The 17,597-nt window shown below is 36.6% G+C and overlaps 1 protein-coding gene and 1 pseudogene across 1 annotated transcript; both read left to right on the top strand.

Moving 5' to 3' along the window:
• The first annotated feature begins 9,239 nt into the window (after positions 1–9,239).
• On the top strand, positions 9,240–10,940 carry LOC132610453 (serine/threonine-protein kinase ZRK1-like; annotated as a pseudogene).
• A 1,003-nt stretch (positions 10,941–11,943) lies between these two features.
• LOC132610370 (serine/threonine-protein kinase ZRK1-like) lies at positions 11,944–13,283 on the top strand. The gene has a single exon (XM_060324693.1). It carries the CDS (start codon positions 12,141–12,143, stop codon positions 13,245–13,247), a length of 1,107 nt encoding a protein of 368 aa, XP_060180676.1. The 5' UTR covers positions 11,944–12,140; the 3' UTR covers positions 13,248–13,283.
• The last annotated feature ends 4,314 nt before the right edge of the window (positions 13,284–17,597 follow it).

The raw sequence follows: 17,597 nt of genomic DNA, 5'->3' as shown, positions 1-17,597 counted from the left end.
AATTCAACTCTCACACGTCAACAATACATTCACAATATCATAACATAGCCATTAATAATCTACATTATCCACATTCTCACTTCACTTTCATTCATCCATATTCATAGTCACAACACCCACTTCGTCCATTAATTTACAATGTCTATTTCATGGTCTTAACATCATTTACAACACATTCTTATCACAACACTACAACCATCATGATTCAATTCAAACTATTTCTCAAAACGTCACTATTCATCATTCATGGCCCATTTTGCTATACTCTCCTAATGACCAAGCATTTCAACTTTCAAATACCTTAAACAACATGTAAATATCATGAATCTTACCTTAGAGGTTGTAGGAACAAGCCTTAGTTGATAATACTCCATTTGAGCAAAAATTCTAGTTTCCTCCATTTGGATTTCTTGACTTGAATGGCCCTTTTATGGGTTTCCTTACTTTTGATTCACTTGGTTTAATGATAATGACCTTTGATTTCCCTTGTATTCTTGTTTATGAAATATGTGTAATGTTCTAGAGGCTTTAGAGAGAAGTGGAGAGGTGTTGCAAATGAAATTTGAAGTTTGGAACACATATAAAGACTTGGAACATTTTCAGTCGTTGGGAGTTCCACGGTCCGTGGAACTGGTCGTGGTTCATGACCAGCCAGTCATCTTCTCTGCTGGCAGTTCCACGAACTCATCCACGGTCCGTGGAAAGTTTCACGGACCATGAAACATGGTCGTGGAACTCACAGCTCCGAAGTTGTCTGCGGAGTTCCGTTCAGTAAAAAGGTCATAACTCTTGACCCTGATATCGTGTGAGGGCCCACGACTTATGGTTGGAAATCTCTTTTAATTCTCGACAACTTTTCATTCCTGGTGTGTTTTCAAATTTCAAACTTATAATGACGTATTTGCCCCTCCAAGTCAGATCATCCGGAAAGATTTTCTTAAATCGTCCCTTTTGGATGGCTTATGCCCATTTTGGCTTATGGGTCCTTCTTAGGACTTGCTCAACTCTTCATTAACAATATAAGGGACGTTATGTTATATCCCATATTTTCGCATATCCGGAAAAATTCGAAATAATTTTGACCTGTAAGAAATAAAGCCATATTTTGATTTTAATTAATATATATGTGTGTTGTCCATGAAATGTTGATGTGAAAATATGGAGGAAGGTCAAGGGCAAAATGAGAAATTTTAGAAATTAGTTTCGGCAATTTCAAAAATAAAACCCATAACTAATTTGAGCTCAAAATCAATGAAAAAAAAAAGAGAAAGAAAGGCCCAACCCACAAGGAGTGGCCGGCCATGCCCATTAAAAAGGGCCCAAGCCCATGACAAATCAAGACCAAATAAATAAAGGAAGGGGCCATAATTTATCTATTGTTCAAGAAAGTTCAAGAAAACAAAAGAAGAGAAAAAAAGGAGAAGGGTCATTCGGCCATAAGAAGAAAGAAAGAAAAATTCTAGCCCCTCAAACTTTGATTCAAAGATCATAATTTTCTAGTATTCCTACTAAGCTCAAGACCCTCTTCAACGTGATATAAATTTTGAGGCAAGAAAGCACTTTTTTTGGCAAGTGAAAAAATTGAAAAAAGGTAAAGATTCCACTCTTTTTGTCTTGGAAGAAAGATATATATATGTTGTAGTATGTGAAATTGAATGAAAAGTATGAAATTTGTGTGTTGTGTGTGTGTGTGTGTAGCCGTGGGGTTCATGTTGATGAAGGAAGATGGATTAAATTTATTTAGTATGTTAATTGCGTTGTTGTGACCTTTGTGATGTAAATGGAAGACTAATAGTTCAAGTTGGCATGAAAAATGGGTTGTTAAGTTGTTGTAGTAAATTATGTGATTTTCTTATAGTTTTATGTAATTATGGAAATGGAGTTGTAAAGGTGTAAATTGTTGTTGTTGATGATGAAATTGGAAGATAAAAATGTGTTGTGAATGTCCGTATCGAAGATTGAAGGTTTCGGGTGAAATATGATTTTGAAGGGATTGTTGAATATTTTATAGAATTGTATGAAATGCTTTTGAATTGCATTTGAATTATCTTGAATTAGTAGTGAATATGTAAGTGTCGATATTGGTTTGAAAAGACGTAGTTGAATTGAATGTTGATGAATTATGTAGAGAAGAAGGTTACTAATGTTAGAATATGTCTTAAATTTATTGTTGGTATTATTGGAATAATCATTGGTATTGTTGTTGATATTTTGGCCGAGTTAAATTCTCGGATTTGTTGTTGATGATATAGCCGAGTTGGATTCTCGGGGATGGTAGCATTTACAGGGGAAATGCTGTCGAAATTTCTGTAGAAAAAGGTGTTGGTAGGAATTGAATTCTTAAGTGTTTATACCTAATGTTTGGTGCGCATTAATGTTATTGTAGATCTTGTGGAGCCAAAGACTTGAATTCGGATTTGCGTACAAAGCGGGCAAGATATGTAAGGCCTACCTTTCTTTCTTTTGGCATGATCTCTATGAAATGAACAAATGAGGTATATGCATGATTTTAAAGAAATTCTTGTTCTTAGAGCCATTAGGGTGGCTAATATCTTTGACCTCCATAAGCCGTTTCATATGGTTTCGATACGTACTCATGATTCCGAAGCTCTATTTGATAAGTTTCCAAATTCGTCTATGATTTCTAGGGGCCTTTTGATACGAGTATACGTAGTATGGTTGGGATTATTGCATAAGAATTCATGTCCTTAAAATGATTTTGTAAGTATTAATAGTTTAACTTTTGCAGATAATCTTGGATCGGGCCGAACGTTCCTCGGCAATAATAATATAATACATTCATGGATCGGGCTGCACGTTCCGCAACAATACAATGTACGATATTTTACGAGTATGCGTGCATGAATCTTTTATATGTATATATATGATATAGAATGTCGGCATGATGTCCAAAGACCTATTTGATATGTTGCTAAGTTGGCATTAAGAGATAAGCGATATGATTAATGTATCGATTTTCAAATGATAGCACGTCCGACTACTCCATCGAATCTTGAAATACTTCGATATGTACATATGTCTCCAAAAGTTATATTTGATTTGTTCTATATGACATCTGAAAGATGCCTGATATGATTATTACTTCGATTATCCAAAATGGCTTCTAAAACGCTTATAGAACATTCTGTACTTCAAACGTTTGTAACTTTCTCATACGAAGTCGGATTGACCTGAAACTTGTTTCTGAGCCTTCAGATGTCAGTAAGTGTATGTATCTATTGAGTCTTGATTTGTGTGCATATGGTTTCACATTATTCTATTCGTGCAAGCCTCCATTTGGATTTCACTAAGCCCGGGCCAGGACATGTTATCGTGCGCACTCTCTGTATTATTCACCGAGTCCCTCTCACTTGCGGGACGGGACACGTTATATGTATATGTATGTGATGATATGATGATACGGGGATGGCGGCCAGGATGGCATGTGATGACTTATCCACCGAGACTCGCAATAGAGAGCCGGGACACGTTATGTATATGTATATGATTCTGCCATACATGATTCTATCCACCGAGTCCCTTAATAAAGGGTCGGGACACGTTATATGCATACACTATACATGATGCTGATATACCTGATTCTATTCACCGAGTCCCTCACGAAAGGGCCGGGACACGTTATATGTACATATGGTATGTGATGTCGATGTGCCTGACCTTATTCACCGAGTCCCTCACTAAAGGGCCGAGACACGTTGTATATATATGTATGTATATGTATATGTATATGATTCATGATTTGAGCTATACTACTTTGTTACATAAAGGAAACGTATTGATGATTTTCCACAGTGTTACTGGTTCTGTAGAGTTTCCATTTTTGGCTATGATTCCCCGTTCTGTATTTCATGTCTTACATACTCAGTACATTTTCCGTACTGACCCCCTTTCTTCAGATGCTTCGTTTCATGCCCGCAGGTACAAACGCTTATTATGGTGATCCGCCAGTCTAGGGTGCCCTTTATGCTACTTTGGAGTGCTCCTTTGATCTGGAGCCCACACTTTTGGTATAGATCTTTCCGTTGTACATATTTATGTGTATATGACTATTCAGGGGTAAGGCGGGGCCCTGTCCCGCCATATGATTCTGTTATGTTTGTTAGAGGCCTGTAGACATATATGTGGGTCATGGGTCGTCATTGTCCGATTATCTTTGTGATTTGCGCCTAAGCGGTACTATTTGCCATGACAGCCTTAACAGCTGGTATATACAGATATACATATGTATGACTGCTAGTATATGACAACCTTAATATTTGTGATGATTAATATTTGTGAGATATGAATAAGTTATAGATATGTCGATTTGGTAAGTAGGTGTGTAAGGGTGTCCAGCTCGGGCACCAGTCACGGCCCACGGGGTTGGGTCGTGACACATTATCACTCTTTCCCAAAATGCCCTTAAGACATCGTCAACCCGTTATTCGTATTTTCACCGGTTCATTCACTTGCGTACCAACGGAAGATTTTTCGAGGTGTAACAAGTGCGTGCTGGTTAGTGAGAAAATTGTAATAAGTAAGAATGATATGTTCATAGGAAAGGGCTACCTCACCGAGGGCCTTTTCGAACTCAATGTAATGGTTGTTGACAGTATTAATAAGAATTCAGTTTCGTCTTACTTATTGGAGTCAAATGATTTATGGCATGTTCGTTTAGGACATGTCAACTACAAAACCTTGCGAAAATTGATTAATTTAGAAGTATTTCCTGAATTCGAGTGTAATAAATCAAAATGTGAAATCTGTGGTAAATCTAAGTTTGTTAAACATCCATATAAGTCTATTGATAGGAGTTCAAATCCTTTAGACTTAATCCACACAGATATATGTGATATGAAGTCAATACCATCTCGCGGTGGGAAAAAGTATTTTATAACTTTTATTGACGATTGCACTCGATATTGTTATGTGTATTTGCTTAATAGTAAGGATGAAGCAATTGATGCATTTAAGCAATACAAGAACGAAGTGGAAAATCAATTGAATAAAAAGATAAAAATGATTAGAAGTGATAGGGGTGGAGAATACGAAGCTCTTTTTGCAGAGATATGTTTAGAATATGGAATTATTCATCAAACTACTGCCCTCTACACACCACAATCAAATGGAATTGCGGAAAGGAAAAATCGAACATTAAAGGAAATGATGAATGCTTTATTAATAAGTTCCGATTTATCGCAGAGCTTGTGGGGGGAAGCTATCCTTACAACTAATCGAATACTCAACAGGGTGCCCTACAACAAAACATAATCTATTCCATATGAACTATGGAAAGGAAGAAAAACCAACTTGAAATATTTCAAAGTGTGGGGGTGTTTAGCCAAGGTCTAAGTTTCTTTACCCAAAAGGGTAAACATCGGATCAAAATCTGTGGATTGTGTTTTTATTGGATACGCTACAAACAACAAAGCTTGTTAGTTTTTGGTTCACAAATCGGACAATCCCGAAATTCATGTTAATATGGTAATTGAATCAGATAGTGTTGAATTCTTTGAAAACATTTATCCGTATCGAACTGAATGTGAGTCGTCAAGTGAAAAATCTAAGTGACTACGGGAAGAACCAAAGGAAAGTACACCAAGTGAAGAGGATCCAAGGTGTAGCAAACGCCAAAGGACATCTACTTCCTTTGGATCAGATTTTGGGACATTTTTGCTTGAAAATGACCCTTAAACATTTAAAGCAGCGATGTCTTCTTCTGATTCAGCATTTTGAAAAGAGGCAGTCAATAGTGATATTGAATCAATTTTGAACAACCATACATGGGAATTGGTTGATCTTCCTCCAAGAAATAAACCTTTAGGATCAAAATGGATCTTTAAAAGGAAAATGAAGGTTGATGACACTATTGAAAAATACAAGGCAAAACTTGTGGTCAAAGGTTATAGATAAAAAGAAGTCCTTGATTACTTTGACACCTACTCGCCGGTAAAAAGGATAACATATATTCGGGTGTTAGTGGCACTGGCAGCCGTATATGATCTTGAAATCCATCAAATGGATGCCAAGGCAGCTTTCTTAAATGGAGAATTGGAGGAAGAAATTTACATGGAACAACCTGAGGGTTTTGTGGTTCCTGGTAAAGAAAGGAAAGTATGCAAACTTGTTAAGTCACTTTATTGACTTAAACAAGCACCCAAACAATGAAATGTGAAATTTGACCAAACAATGTTGGCAAATGGATTTAAGATTAATAAGTGCGACAAATGTGTGTACATTAAAAATACTCCAAATCATGAAGTCATTGTTTGTTTATATGTCGATGACATGTTGATAATGAGTAGAGATATTGCCGATGTAAATGCTACGAAGTGTATGCTTGGTAGCAAATTTGACATGAAAGACTTAGGGGTCGCTGATTTGATCTTAGGAAGTAGGATCCATAAAACTCCACATGGTCTAGCATTATCACAATCACATTATATTGAAAAGGTACTTGACAAATTCAAGTATTTAAATTTCAATATTGCAAAGACTCCAATTGATGTAAGTTTTGCACTTCAAAAGAATGAAGGTGAAAGTGACTCACAATTGGACTGTGCACGAGTTTTGGGAAGTTTGATGTATATTATGAATTGTACACAACCAGATATAGCATGTGCTATTAGCAAGCTGAGTCGATTCACGAGTAATCACAATCAAACTCATTGGATGGCAATGAAACGAGTCTTGGGGTATTTGAAACACACCCAAAACTATGCTTTGCATTATAATAAATATCCCGCAGTAATTGAGGGATATAGTGATGCAAACTGGATCACCGGATCATCTGAAGTTAAATCCACGAGTGAATATGTTTTCACCGTTGGTGGAGGAGCAGTGTATTGAAAATCATCAAAACAGACATGCATCGCCCGCTCTACAATGAAATCTGAATTTATAGCTTTAGACAAGGCCGGTGAAGAAGCTGAATGGCTCCGAAATTTCTTGGAAGATATTCCATTTTGGCCCAACCTTTGGCACCAATATGTATATATTGTGATAGCCAAGCGGCAATAGGTAGGGCAGGGAGCGTTATGTATAACGAAAAATCGTGTCACATTCGACGGCGACACAATACCGTTAGACAACTACTCTCTAGTGGTGTTATCACTATTGACTACGTAAATTCAAGAGATAATGTATCGGATCCGCTAACAAAAGGCCTATCTAGAGAGGCTGTTGAAAGATCATCGAAGGGAATTGGGTTAAGGCCTTGGACAAGTCATCATGGCAGTAACTCTACCTAACAGACTGGAGATCCTAAGAGCTAGGTTCAAAGAGATCAAACAAAGTTATGAATGACGGTTCAACATTGTCAAATGACTCAACCCATTCTCGTGATGAAGACAATGTTCAGAAGCAAGGATAAAACCTTAAGGCTTTTTAATGAGTTAATAAAGCATTAAGGTTTTTTAATGGTTGTCTAAGTCTGGCAGAACATGACCATATAGTGTGTCTATAGGACTACACGTTTAGAAATCACCTATGTGAGTGTGAAGTACAAGTCGCTTCAAGGGGAATGATGGAAAAGGCCCATTCTCTATGCATTCACGAAACCAAGCGGTGTTCATGGCTGAAACGAATACAACCGTGTGAACCATAGATGGTTGAGGGTTATTGTGTGACTTATGTTATATATTTATACAATAAAGTTCGACGGTTCAAAGATATCACATCTACCAATTGATCGAGTATATCCGATATAAGTTCACTACGAAAAGTTCAAAGGGAAACCTACTTATCCAGATGCAATTAATCTTCGCTTGTATATCACACAATTGTCCGTGCATTCCTTTATCTTATAGCCATTCCCCATTCATGTGGGGGATTGTTGGGTTGAATAGATAGGTTGAATGGGAAATGAAGGGAAAAAGAAGTGGAGGGTTTATGAGTTGTTCCCTCTTGCTTTATGAAATAAGTAATTGTCCCTCATAGGTGGAGAAAAGAAAAGTTCTCCTTCTTAAAAGTAGAAGCACTCCTTCTTGTTGCTAAAAGGGTTAAGAAGAAGGTCTCCTCTCGCGTCATCGTCGTCGCTCGGCTCGGCTTCGGATTTGGATTTGGTCAAATGATTTGATTGATAATCTTTTTGGACCAAATTTCCTTTAATTTTAGTTTTAATTAATTATTATTTGTTTAATTAATTAATTAATTTTCAGATCCTGACCCGTTAGTGACCCGGATCCGCGCTCTGACCCACGACCCGTTTCTTTCCCGGATTAATTTAAATTTCCCTTCGTTTTATTTTTAAAATCAATTTTTCTGAAAGGGTGCAAACCTTGCTGAAAAGTTGCAAAACTTTTCCCAACCGGCGCATTAATGGCTATAAATTCATGTTAATATTCAGATTATTACTTACAAATTTTTTGATATTTCTCTATTCTTCTATTCTCTTTAAAGTTTACTTCTGTGTGATATACTGTCGTTAAGTGGTTCGCCTGACATCGGAATTTTTGGTACCAATACACCGGTGAGTAAAATCCTTCTATCCTGGGAGGAAATATTCCACATTCAACCTCGGATACTTGAGGGGAATAATTTCCTTAAGGACACACTGTGCATTCAGTGGGCTGGATTTCTGTTCCTTAAAAATATTTTCGTATACTCTTTCTGATTATTTTTCCAGATTCTGTTTTACATTGGTTTATACTTTCTGATTTTGTAAAGTTACTGATTTCTGAAAATTTTGCCAAGTTACGATTTCGTAATACAGATTAATAACATCATCTAATAAATTTTACATTAAATTCAGATTATGCCACTGCTTGTAATTTATCCTTAGTTTTTACCTTTTTCCATCTTAACCAGCCTGAGTCATTTCAGTGCTTAATTAAAAATCCATGTACCCAAATACTTTAAACACAAGATAAAATATTTTACTTTATATAATAAGGGCCACTTTCAGTAGTCCTTAGTTAGATTCCTTAGTTACATTACGATTAAGAGTTGCCTTCTAAGGGTTTTCTCTTTCAAATTTATCTCTATATTTGTCTTTTATTGTTTCCTCTACTATGGGGTGTTTTAGAAATATCAAAGCACTTTCAATCTTTTTTCATAATACAAAACCTCGTAGACTAACTTTTTTGAAGGTGATGTGAAATATGTCTTATTTGTACTCCTGCTTTATTTATTTACTAGTGAATTTGTCCATATTTTACGCGGTAACAAAAAATGTTTTTTTTTTAAAATATACAATGGACAGAAACACTAAGCAATGACAATGAAACTGCCCAATAATTAAGAAGAGAGTCCAGTCAACAGCCATCTTACGCAATTTGCTTGGAATTCAATGCACACGCTATAGTACAAGGACCATCAGAAAGTTTCCCTGTAAATTACACATGTGGTGATGTTATTGAATCTAAGGCCACTGCCACTGCCACTACTACTATTCATTACTTTAGCAAGGGGTCTGGGCAAAAATAAATGCATCGCTTCAGGGGACTCACAAGGAAGAAACTAGTTTCCTCTGCCTCTGTAGAAAGGCGGAAGAAAGAGCAACATTATTATTTAAAGAATGGAAGTTCAGTGCTGGAGGAGCTTCTTGCTTTATGCGACGGAAACTGCCGAATTCCCATCCGTTATTTCAGTGCCATAGAGATCCAGAGGGCAACAGAGCACTCTGCAAAGAAAATAAAGCTCTCAGCTCTGGATTTGGTTACGGGGTCTCTGAACAACCGTCTTGTTTTAGTTTGGTTCAATGAACTGAACTTCGATAATATCCACCGAGTTATAGCAATTACTTCTCAGATGAGCCATCTCAAGAATGTGCTCAGACTTGTCGGTTGCTGTCTAGAATTTGAATCACCAGTTATGGTGTATGAATAGGTTGAAGGTATATCTCTTAGAGATCTACTTCTCAAAAAGGGTAAGCATGAGGATCAAACTAGAAACTCATTATTATCTTAGGGAAATAGATTATGGATTGCCAATGAGTTTGCTTCTGCAATCGTTTTTCTCCATACCGAATTTACTACTCCCATCATCGACAAAAATATAAAGCCAGGGAATGTGATGACAGATCAGAATAGCGGTGTTGCCAAAATGGCGGACTTCTCATTTTCCATATCATTGCCTCTTGGAGAATTGGAGGAAGAATTAGATGGTGCTTGCGGAACATTCAGGTACTTAGATCCAGACTATGCCTTCTGGGGTATTGTTACTCAAAAACTTGATGTCTACAGCTTCGGAGTTCTTCTCTTTGAGCCATTAATTGGAAAGGAAGTGCTCGCTAGTATGCAATCCGATACTGAAGAGGGTAATGTTATGGATAGAGTGGATTCTGCAAATTCAGAAGAGGCAATAGATTTTGAAGAAGACGCCAAATCCAATATTGAAGAGTGTGATGCTATGGGTAGAGTGGATTTTGCAATTCCAGAAGAGACGGTAGATTTTGAATATCTTCCATTCAATGCCGTCCATCATTATATTAAAGAGGATAATGTAATGGATATAGCGGATCCTAATATTATAGAAGAGCATGAAATTGGGATTTGACAACAATTGGAAGACTGCTTGGATCTTGTTAAGAAATGCACAGCTGACAAGGGAGAGGATAGACCATACATGATTCATGTTGCAAGGGAATTACGCCGAATTGAGAAGTGCTTTCGCGCCGTCACTCTTGGTCCAAATTAAATGTTTATATATTAAGTGAGAAAAAAAAAATCAAGTGCACCTCGCTAATATTAACTTTGAAAATTGTAACAAAAAAAAAAAAAAAGAACGTAGAAGACGACGACAATTTCACCTTTATTTATATTAGATTCCAATTTCAAGGAAATTCAATTTGTTTGTACCGTCATATTTATATTGAAGAAAAATGAGATCTGCAGACAATGAAATTGCCAATTTGATCTTTCTTTAGCTTTATTTGGACTGGTTTCTCCTTAATTTTTTCGGTTTACGGGAAAAAAGTGAGACGCAGTAATTGTCATCTAAATATACTGCCTGTTCATCCAGATGAGAATCAAGTCTAAACAAAGGAAGGTATACTTACAGGTTTAAGAAACTTGCTTTCATTTATAAGCGTGAAGAGTATTACTATTAGTCCGTCCCAAAGTATTATTTCAAATTAAAAAAATTTAAACTACTTGTAAGGGATCCGATGTAGTTATTCCCATTACGAACATTCACTATTATATTGTTCTACCAGACAATGCAGTCTCCGTACATAATCTTTAAATAAATAAACTAAATGATTCATTTTGTCAACTCGATTTTCAAAATAGTGTAACATTTATAACTTAAGTGAAATCAATGAAGCAAAGACAGAATAATGTGTTTAGAGAATGAGAGTTCGAGAGAAAGAAAGCTCTTCATTATTCCAAGAGAAAAATGAAATGACTCGTGTCTCTACAGTACAAAGTCTAGCTATTTAAACTATTAACTACTTGGGTTAACTAACCAAAGTACTTAACCGCCTGAGTTAAGTTAAAACTAATTGCAACTAACTGCCATATCTTAACTTCAATTAATTACAAGAGTTAGATTACAATTGTACACTGAGTAAACTCCTTAACATAAACCAAAATATTTATTCTAGAACAGGTAAATTGATTGATATGACGACGACATTAGGTAGAACTTAATAAACTATGGCGATGAAAGTGAATGGAAATGGTTATAAGCAGGGGCGGATCTACGTGGCCGGTAGGGTGTTCACTCGAACACCCTCGGCAAAAAATTACAATATATATATAAGCTAGATTTTCTGTGTTTATGTAGATATATTAGCTTTTGAACACCCTAAATAAATGTAAAAGGTTAGCTCAAGTGATCCAGAGTGTTCAAAATTATCTCTAGTGTTCCTAGGTTCGATCCCCATCGGCAACATTATTTTTAATATTTAGATTTTGTTTTTTCTTTTTTCAAACCCCCTGAATGAAAATCCTGAATCCGCCACTGGTTATAAGTCGAGTCAAAGTCAATAGCCATCAAACGCAATTTGCTGTCACTTTGTGTGGAATTTAATGCACAAAGACCAACAGGAATCTTCCAACGTCTTCATAGATTACACTTGTTATGATGTGATGCCTTATTTGATTTAATCCAACTTTATCGAGACTAGTGGACACGAGAGATCAAGTGCTAGAGAAAATAGAGACGTGAAAATTAGCACAAGCTATTGGGAAGAAAAAATGCAGTTCTTCAGGAGACTCACAAGGAAGAAAGTAGTTTCCTCTGCCACTGCAGAAAGGAAGAAGAAAGAGCAGGATTATTATTTAAAGAATGGAAGTGCAGTGCTAGAGGAGCTTCTTGCTTTATGCGAAGGAAATTGCAGAATTCCCATCCGGTACTTCAGTGTCACCGAGATAGAAAGGGCAATAAAGCACTCTGAAAACAAATTGGAGCTCTCCGATGGGTATATGGTTACGGGATCATTGGACAAACGCCTTGTATTAGTTAGGTTCAACACACATTGCTTCAATATTATCCACCGAGACATAGCAGTTACTGCTCAGATGAGCCATCTCAAGAATGTGCTCAGACTTGTCGGTTGCTGTCTAGAGTTTGAATCACCAGTTATGGTGTATGAATATGTTGAAGGTATATCTCTTAGAGATCTACTTTTCGAAAAAGGTAATCATGATGATCAAACTAGAAGATCATTATTATCTTGGGGAAATAGATTACGGATTGCCAATCAGGTTGCTTCTGCGGTCGTTTTTCTCCATACAGAATTTACTACGCCCATCATCCACAGAGATATAAAGCCTCACAAAGTGATAATAGATCAGAATAGCGGTGTTGCCAAAATGGTGGACTTCTCATTTTCCATATCATTGCCTCCTGGGAAAATGGAGGTACAAGCTGGATTTCCAGGAACAACCGGTTATATAGCTCCTGAATATGGCCGTCATGATATTGTTACTCAAAAAATTGACGTCTATAGCTTCGGGGTTCTTCTCTTTGAGCTATTAACTGGAGAAAGTGTGCCCGATATCATGGATAGAATGGCAATTCCAAAAGGGTTGATATATCTTGAAAATCTTTCACCCAACATCGTCGATCGCTATTTTAAAGAGGGTAATGTAATATATATAGCGGATCCCGCCATTTTAGAAGAGCGTGGAATTGAGATTCAACAACAATTGGAAGACTACTTGGATCTTGTTAAGAAATGCACAGCTTACAAGGGAGAAAATAGACCATACATGATTCATGTTGCAAAGGAATTACGCCGAATTGAGAACTGCTTCCGTGCCCTCACTATTGGTCATATTTATGTTCGACACAATAAATGAGATCTGCAGACAATGAATTAAAAATAGTTTTCTCAAATTTTTTGTCGTTTTAGAAATTCAAGACAAAATTAATTATTTTTTCCCATTTTGACCTTAGTAATAATTGTTCTTGGATACCACAAACACCTAAATTATGGGGAGATAACACATAAATAGAGTAAATATTCGATGAAGAGAGACTACATCTTAAAACATAAATAAGGTAAAGCAATTTTTTTTGAAAAAAAAAACTAGTTAATATTTTCTTAAAGGGCATGTAAAAGAGAAACACCACAGATAATTTGAGACGGAGGGAGTATTTGACATCTTATTAACATTTAGTAGTTTCAGACTAGGCCACTGCTTATAACCAGGCATGAGTGTGCTTAAGAAGCCAAGTAACCAAATGCTTCAAATACAGGATAAAGAATTTGAATATCAAGAGAATTCGAATTTTAACATAATTGATAGGTTTGTGTAGTAAAGCTGGAGAATTTAACATGAGCTAGGCGAGGTCCACGTAAATATAATTGTGAATTTGTAATTACTACTTGGAAGCCACAGCTTTGATCCCGGCCTTTATGCAGCAATAAGTGTGAAGATACATAATCAAATATAATCTGTTAGGCATTACAAAATTTAACACTCAAATAAAAACAAAAGCAGTGTGAAGTTCTCTAGATGCCTAGGAGAAACTTCTTTGTTATCACAAGCAAACAATCTCAATTTAGTTCATAGCAATATCGATTTACCACAGTAGCCACGCAAATAAGAATCGCTAATCATCAGTGGGAAAAGCAAAAAGTATAGAACTGAAGTTACAGTGAAAGACTACATCAAGGGTAATATATGGCCACATAATGCTGAAACGAGAAAAGGAAGTTGCCTTCTTTCACTGGAAACAAGCCATTTTTGTTTCTGGAATAATTAGAGTAAGCTTATGGGATAATTTTCCTGTTTAGTTGGAGACAAGACACGGCAATCTCAAATGATCTAATTTACTTGTAGCCTGTTCATCCAGATGAGGATTAGGTCTAAAAAAGAAGAAGGTATGCTTATTAATTATTATAGGTCCCCGAAACTTGATTTCATTAAGAAGCAAAAAGAGGAAACTCCACATGGCATAAGGTGAAAGATAAACAACCTAAGAGAGGTAACACCAGGAACTAGCACTGTATATTGAACCACAGCAATTTAGAATCTTTTTTTATGAAGAAAAAAAGAATCTTAGATTGACTTGTGTGTGACTACCAAGTAAATTAGAAAAAAGACAAGAGGCACAAGATTTTCAACTTAGAACCTTGGATACGCGCTAAAATCACCTTAAAGGATCAACCAATCCACGACTCATCATTGTTAGGCAAACTTAAGCAAGTTTATACCTAAGGAGATAAAATTACATGTCATACAAGCTCCTGAATCAAAAGTTACATGCTGTCATTGGCTCCAATAAGATTAAAATCATCTTATCCCCTAGTGATTGAATGTAAAAGTTTCAAGAATTATATTTGGATGGCTCCAAGAAGAATAAAATCATCTTATCCGCTAGTGATTGAATGTAAAAGTTTCAAGAATTATATTTGGAAATTGTTAAACTAGCTAGGTCATTGTTCTTGCTCAGCCCTATTAAAATCCTCTAAACATAGCTTAGTCAATTTCTCGATCAACCTCTTCCAAACCATCTCAAGAAATGCTGCTCTATTCTTGAGTCCGGAACCATAATAGCCCTATAAAAATTATTTTGAACCAAAATACCCCAACAAAAAAAAAAAAGTTACAAAACTACCTATAGCGCAGTATTTTACTGCGCTATAGCATTAACGGAGACGGAGCCGTTAACTACTATAGCGCAGTAAATTACTGCGCTATAGTGTCTATACAGAGCTGCTATAGCGCAGTAAAATTACTGCGCTATAGTGCCTTTGTTTTTTTTTTTTTCCAACCCTTTTAGTTAACCCTTCTTCCATTACACTTTTTAACGTATTTTGACCATAGATTAATCATGATTCGCGACCCCAAAACATCAATATTTTATATAGAACCCTACTTATTTTTGTGCGATTAATAAGGTAGGATCAATACATCAAGGATACGCAAAAGTTCGGATGACCGTTTTAGTGGCTGAAAAGTGCTCGAACGCCATTTTCGTTTGAAGGTTCGGCGACATTATCTTGAAGTTCTTTGCGAATACTTAAATTTGTTCATCAATAATTAATCAAAAGTTTCTCAAAATGACAGCATTCATACAAAAAAAAAAAAAAACTTAATTAAATTGCACCATTTATTCATAACCTTGAGTAGATGAAAATACTTAACATACTAATATTCTTCAAAATAACAGCATAATCATAAATTAAACTTAAAACTAAAATCACAACATTCTTAATCATCATCAGAGTACAAGTCCTCAATATCGTCCTCAGAAAAATATTGGCGGTTTCTTAAGACACATCTTTTTTCAGTAGCAGTTAGTTCTCTACCAGTTGATGATGCTTGTTCCTCGGCCAACTTTAGCATGTAAAATCTACAACGTCTTGCCAGCATTCTGTTGTTTTCCTTTCTAATTCTTTGCACGGCAAACTCGCAACTTTCTGGACCTACTTGAGGCATGGTTAAGGAGTACCTTGTTGGGATTGGAGCGTTGAGATTTTCCAAGTCACGAACAAGACGTTCTGATTCGGCAAGCCGATGTGACCATTCTCGACGTAAACCGCAATAATATTCCCGCGGATCTGAATATTTCACACTGCAGAAATCATCATTACGCTCTATAAGAAGGTGGGGATTTAGCTCATCTAGTTTGAAATCACTGGTATCGCTCGAAAAACTACTATGATTTGAACTTTCATCATCACTGCTATTTGGTTCTTTTAGAAGGAGTAAAGACCAAGGTGAATTTCTACTGCTTGACATTGAATAATATGGTGTAGTCTATTAAGAAAAGAAAGGGCTATTTATATAGTTGCAAACCCCCAAGAACCCTCCCGCGGGGGGGGGGGGGGGGGGGGATGGTCTTAATGACCCTACCTACTTACCTTCTTGTAAGAAAAATATTAATCTTCATCGGACATTTCACAGTCCGATTCCCACTTGGATCTAAATCTTGTGCTACCATGTATACCATATACCCTATGGTAACGTATTTGCATCCGATTGTTCTCTTCGCAAAAACGATTAAGAGCCAAATTAAACTCTTTTGGAGTTTCGCGAGGCATTGACATAGCACGTTTTTTTGGGCATTTAAGCCCTGCTAACGCTAACTTGTGCTCCAATGCTTCAGCTTCCCTAACACGCCAATCCCACTCATCTCTCATTTTATTATTGTATTCTCGATTGAATCTGTCGTTAGGTTTATTTGAGTAATGAAAATCATCATCACTTAGTTCCCATGTCCTACCCATTGCTTCAAAGATGTTTGCTGTAGTGAACGATATAACACGATTAATATCTCCAAATTGGTCAAAAAATGACATCTTAACTCAATTTTGTGTGGAATGTTGCGTTTGTAACAGTTAGTCGTCAAATTACATTATATAAAGTTTGATTCGAACTATCACCACCACCACCACCACCACCACCACCGCGACTACCACGACCACGACCACCACCACCACCACCATCAAATATTATTATTATTATTATTATTATTATTATTATTATTATTATGTGTGCCCGGTAATATTTTTAATTTTGTGTTTTGGGCATTCAAACCATGCATTGATAGTTTTGCTCATTGTCGGCCTGTAATATCAATAGATGGAACACATATGTATGGGAAGTATGACATAAAGCTGCTAATAGCAGTTGGAATGGATGCAAATGGAGCTATATTCCCTCTAGCTTTTGCAATTGCAGCTAATGAGAGCATTAGTACGTAGGGTATGTTTTTGGACTACTTAAGGCAACACGTTATTAAGGATCGCATGGGAATCTGTGTGATATCAGACAGAAATACTGGCATATTGCACAATATGTTCAATTTGCAGGGGTGGCAGCCACCTTTTGCCTACCATCGTTATTGTTTAAGGCATTTGAAGGCAAACTTCCAAAAGGCATATCGAATCCCAGCACTTTGCAATTGGATGTGGGCAGCTGCAACAGAGCATCAGGAGAAGAAGTTTAACATGCAGATGGACATTATTAGGCGGGCGAATGAGGAAGCCTTCCACTGGTTGAATGCAATTGATAAAGACAAATGGACATTACACCAGGATGAAGGTAGGCGATGGGGTATGCTGACAACAAATAGCTCTGAGTCATTCAATGGTTTGTTAAAATCTGCACGCGGACTACCTGTCACCGCAATGGTGAGAATGACATTTAAGCAGGTTGTGGAGCGGTTCGTCACTAGATCAAAAGAGGCCAAAGCAT

This window comes from Lycium barbarum, chromosome 1, assembly GCF_019175385.1.
Source record: "Lycium barbarum isolate Lr01 chromosome 1, ASM1917538v2, whole genome shotgun sequence".
Classification (NCBI taxonomy): domain Eukaryota; kingdom Viridiplantae; phylum Streptophyta; class Magnoliopsida; order Solanales; family Solanaceae; genus Lycium; species Lycium barbarum.
The sequence above is the reverse complement of the archived record's forward strand: the minus strand, read 5'-3'. Positions and strand labels throughout refer to the sequence as shown.

Coding starts and splice junctions, on each gene's coding strand:
- LOC132610370 (XM_060324693.1), top strand. CDS start 12,141: ATGCAGTTCTTCAGGAGACTCACAAGGAAGAAAGTAGTTTCCTCTGCC.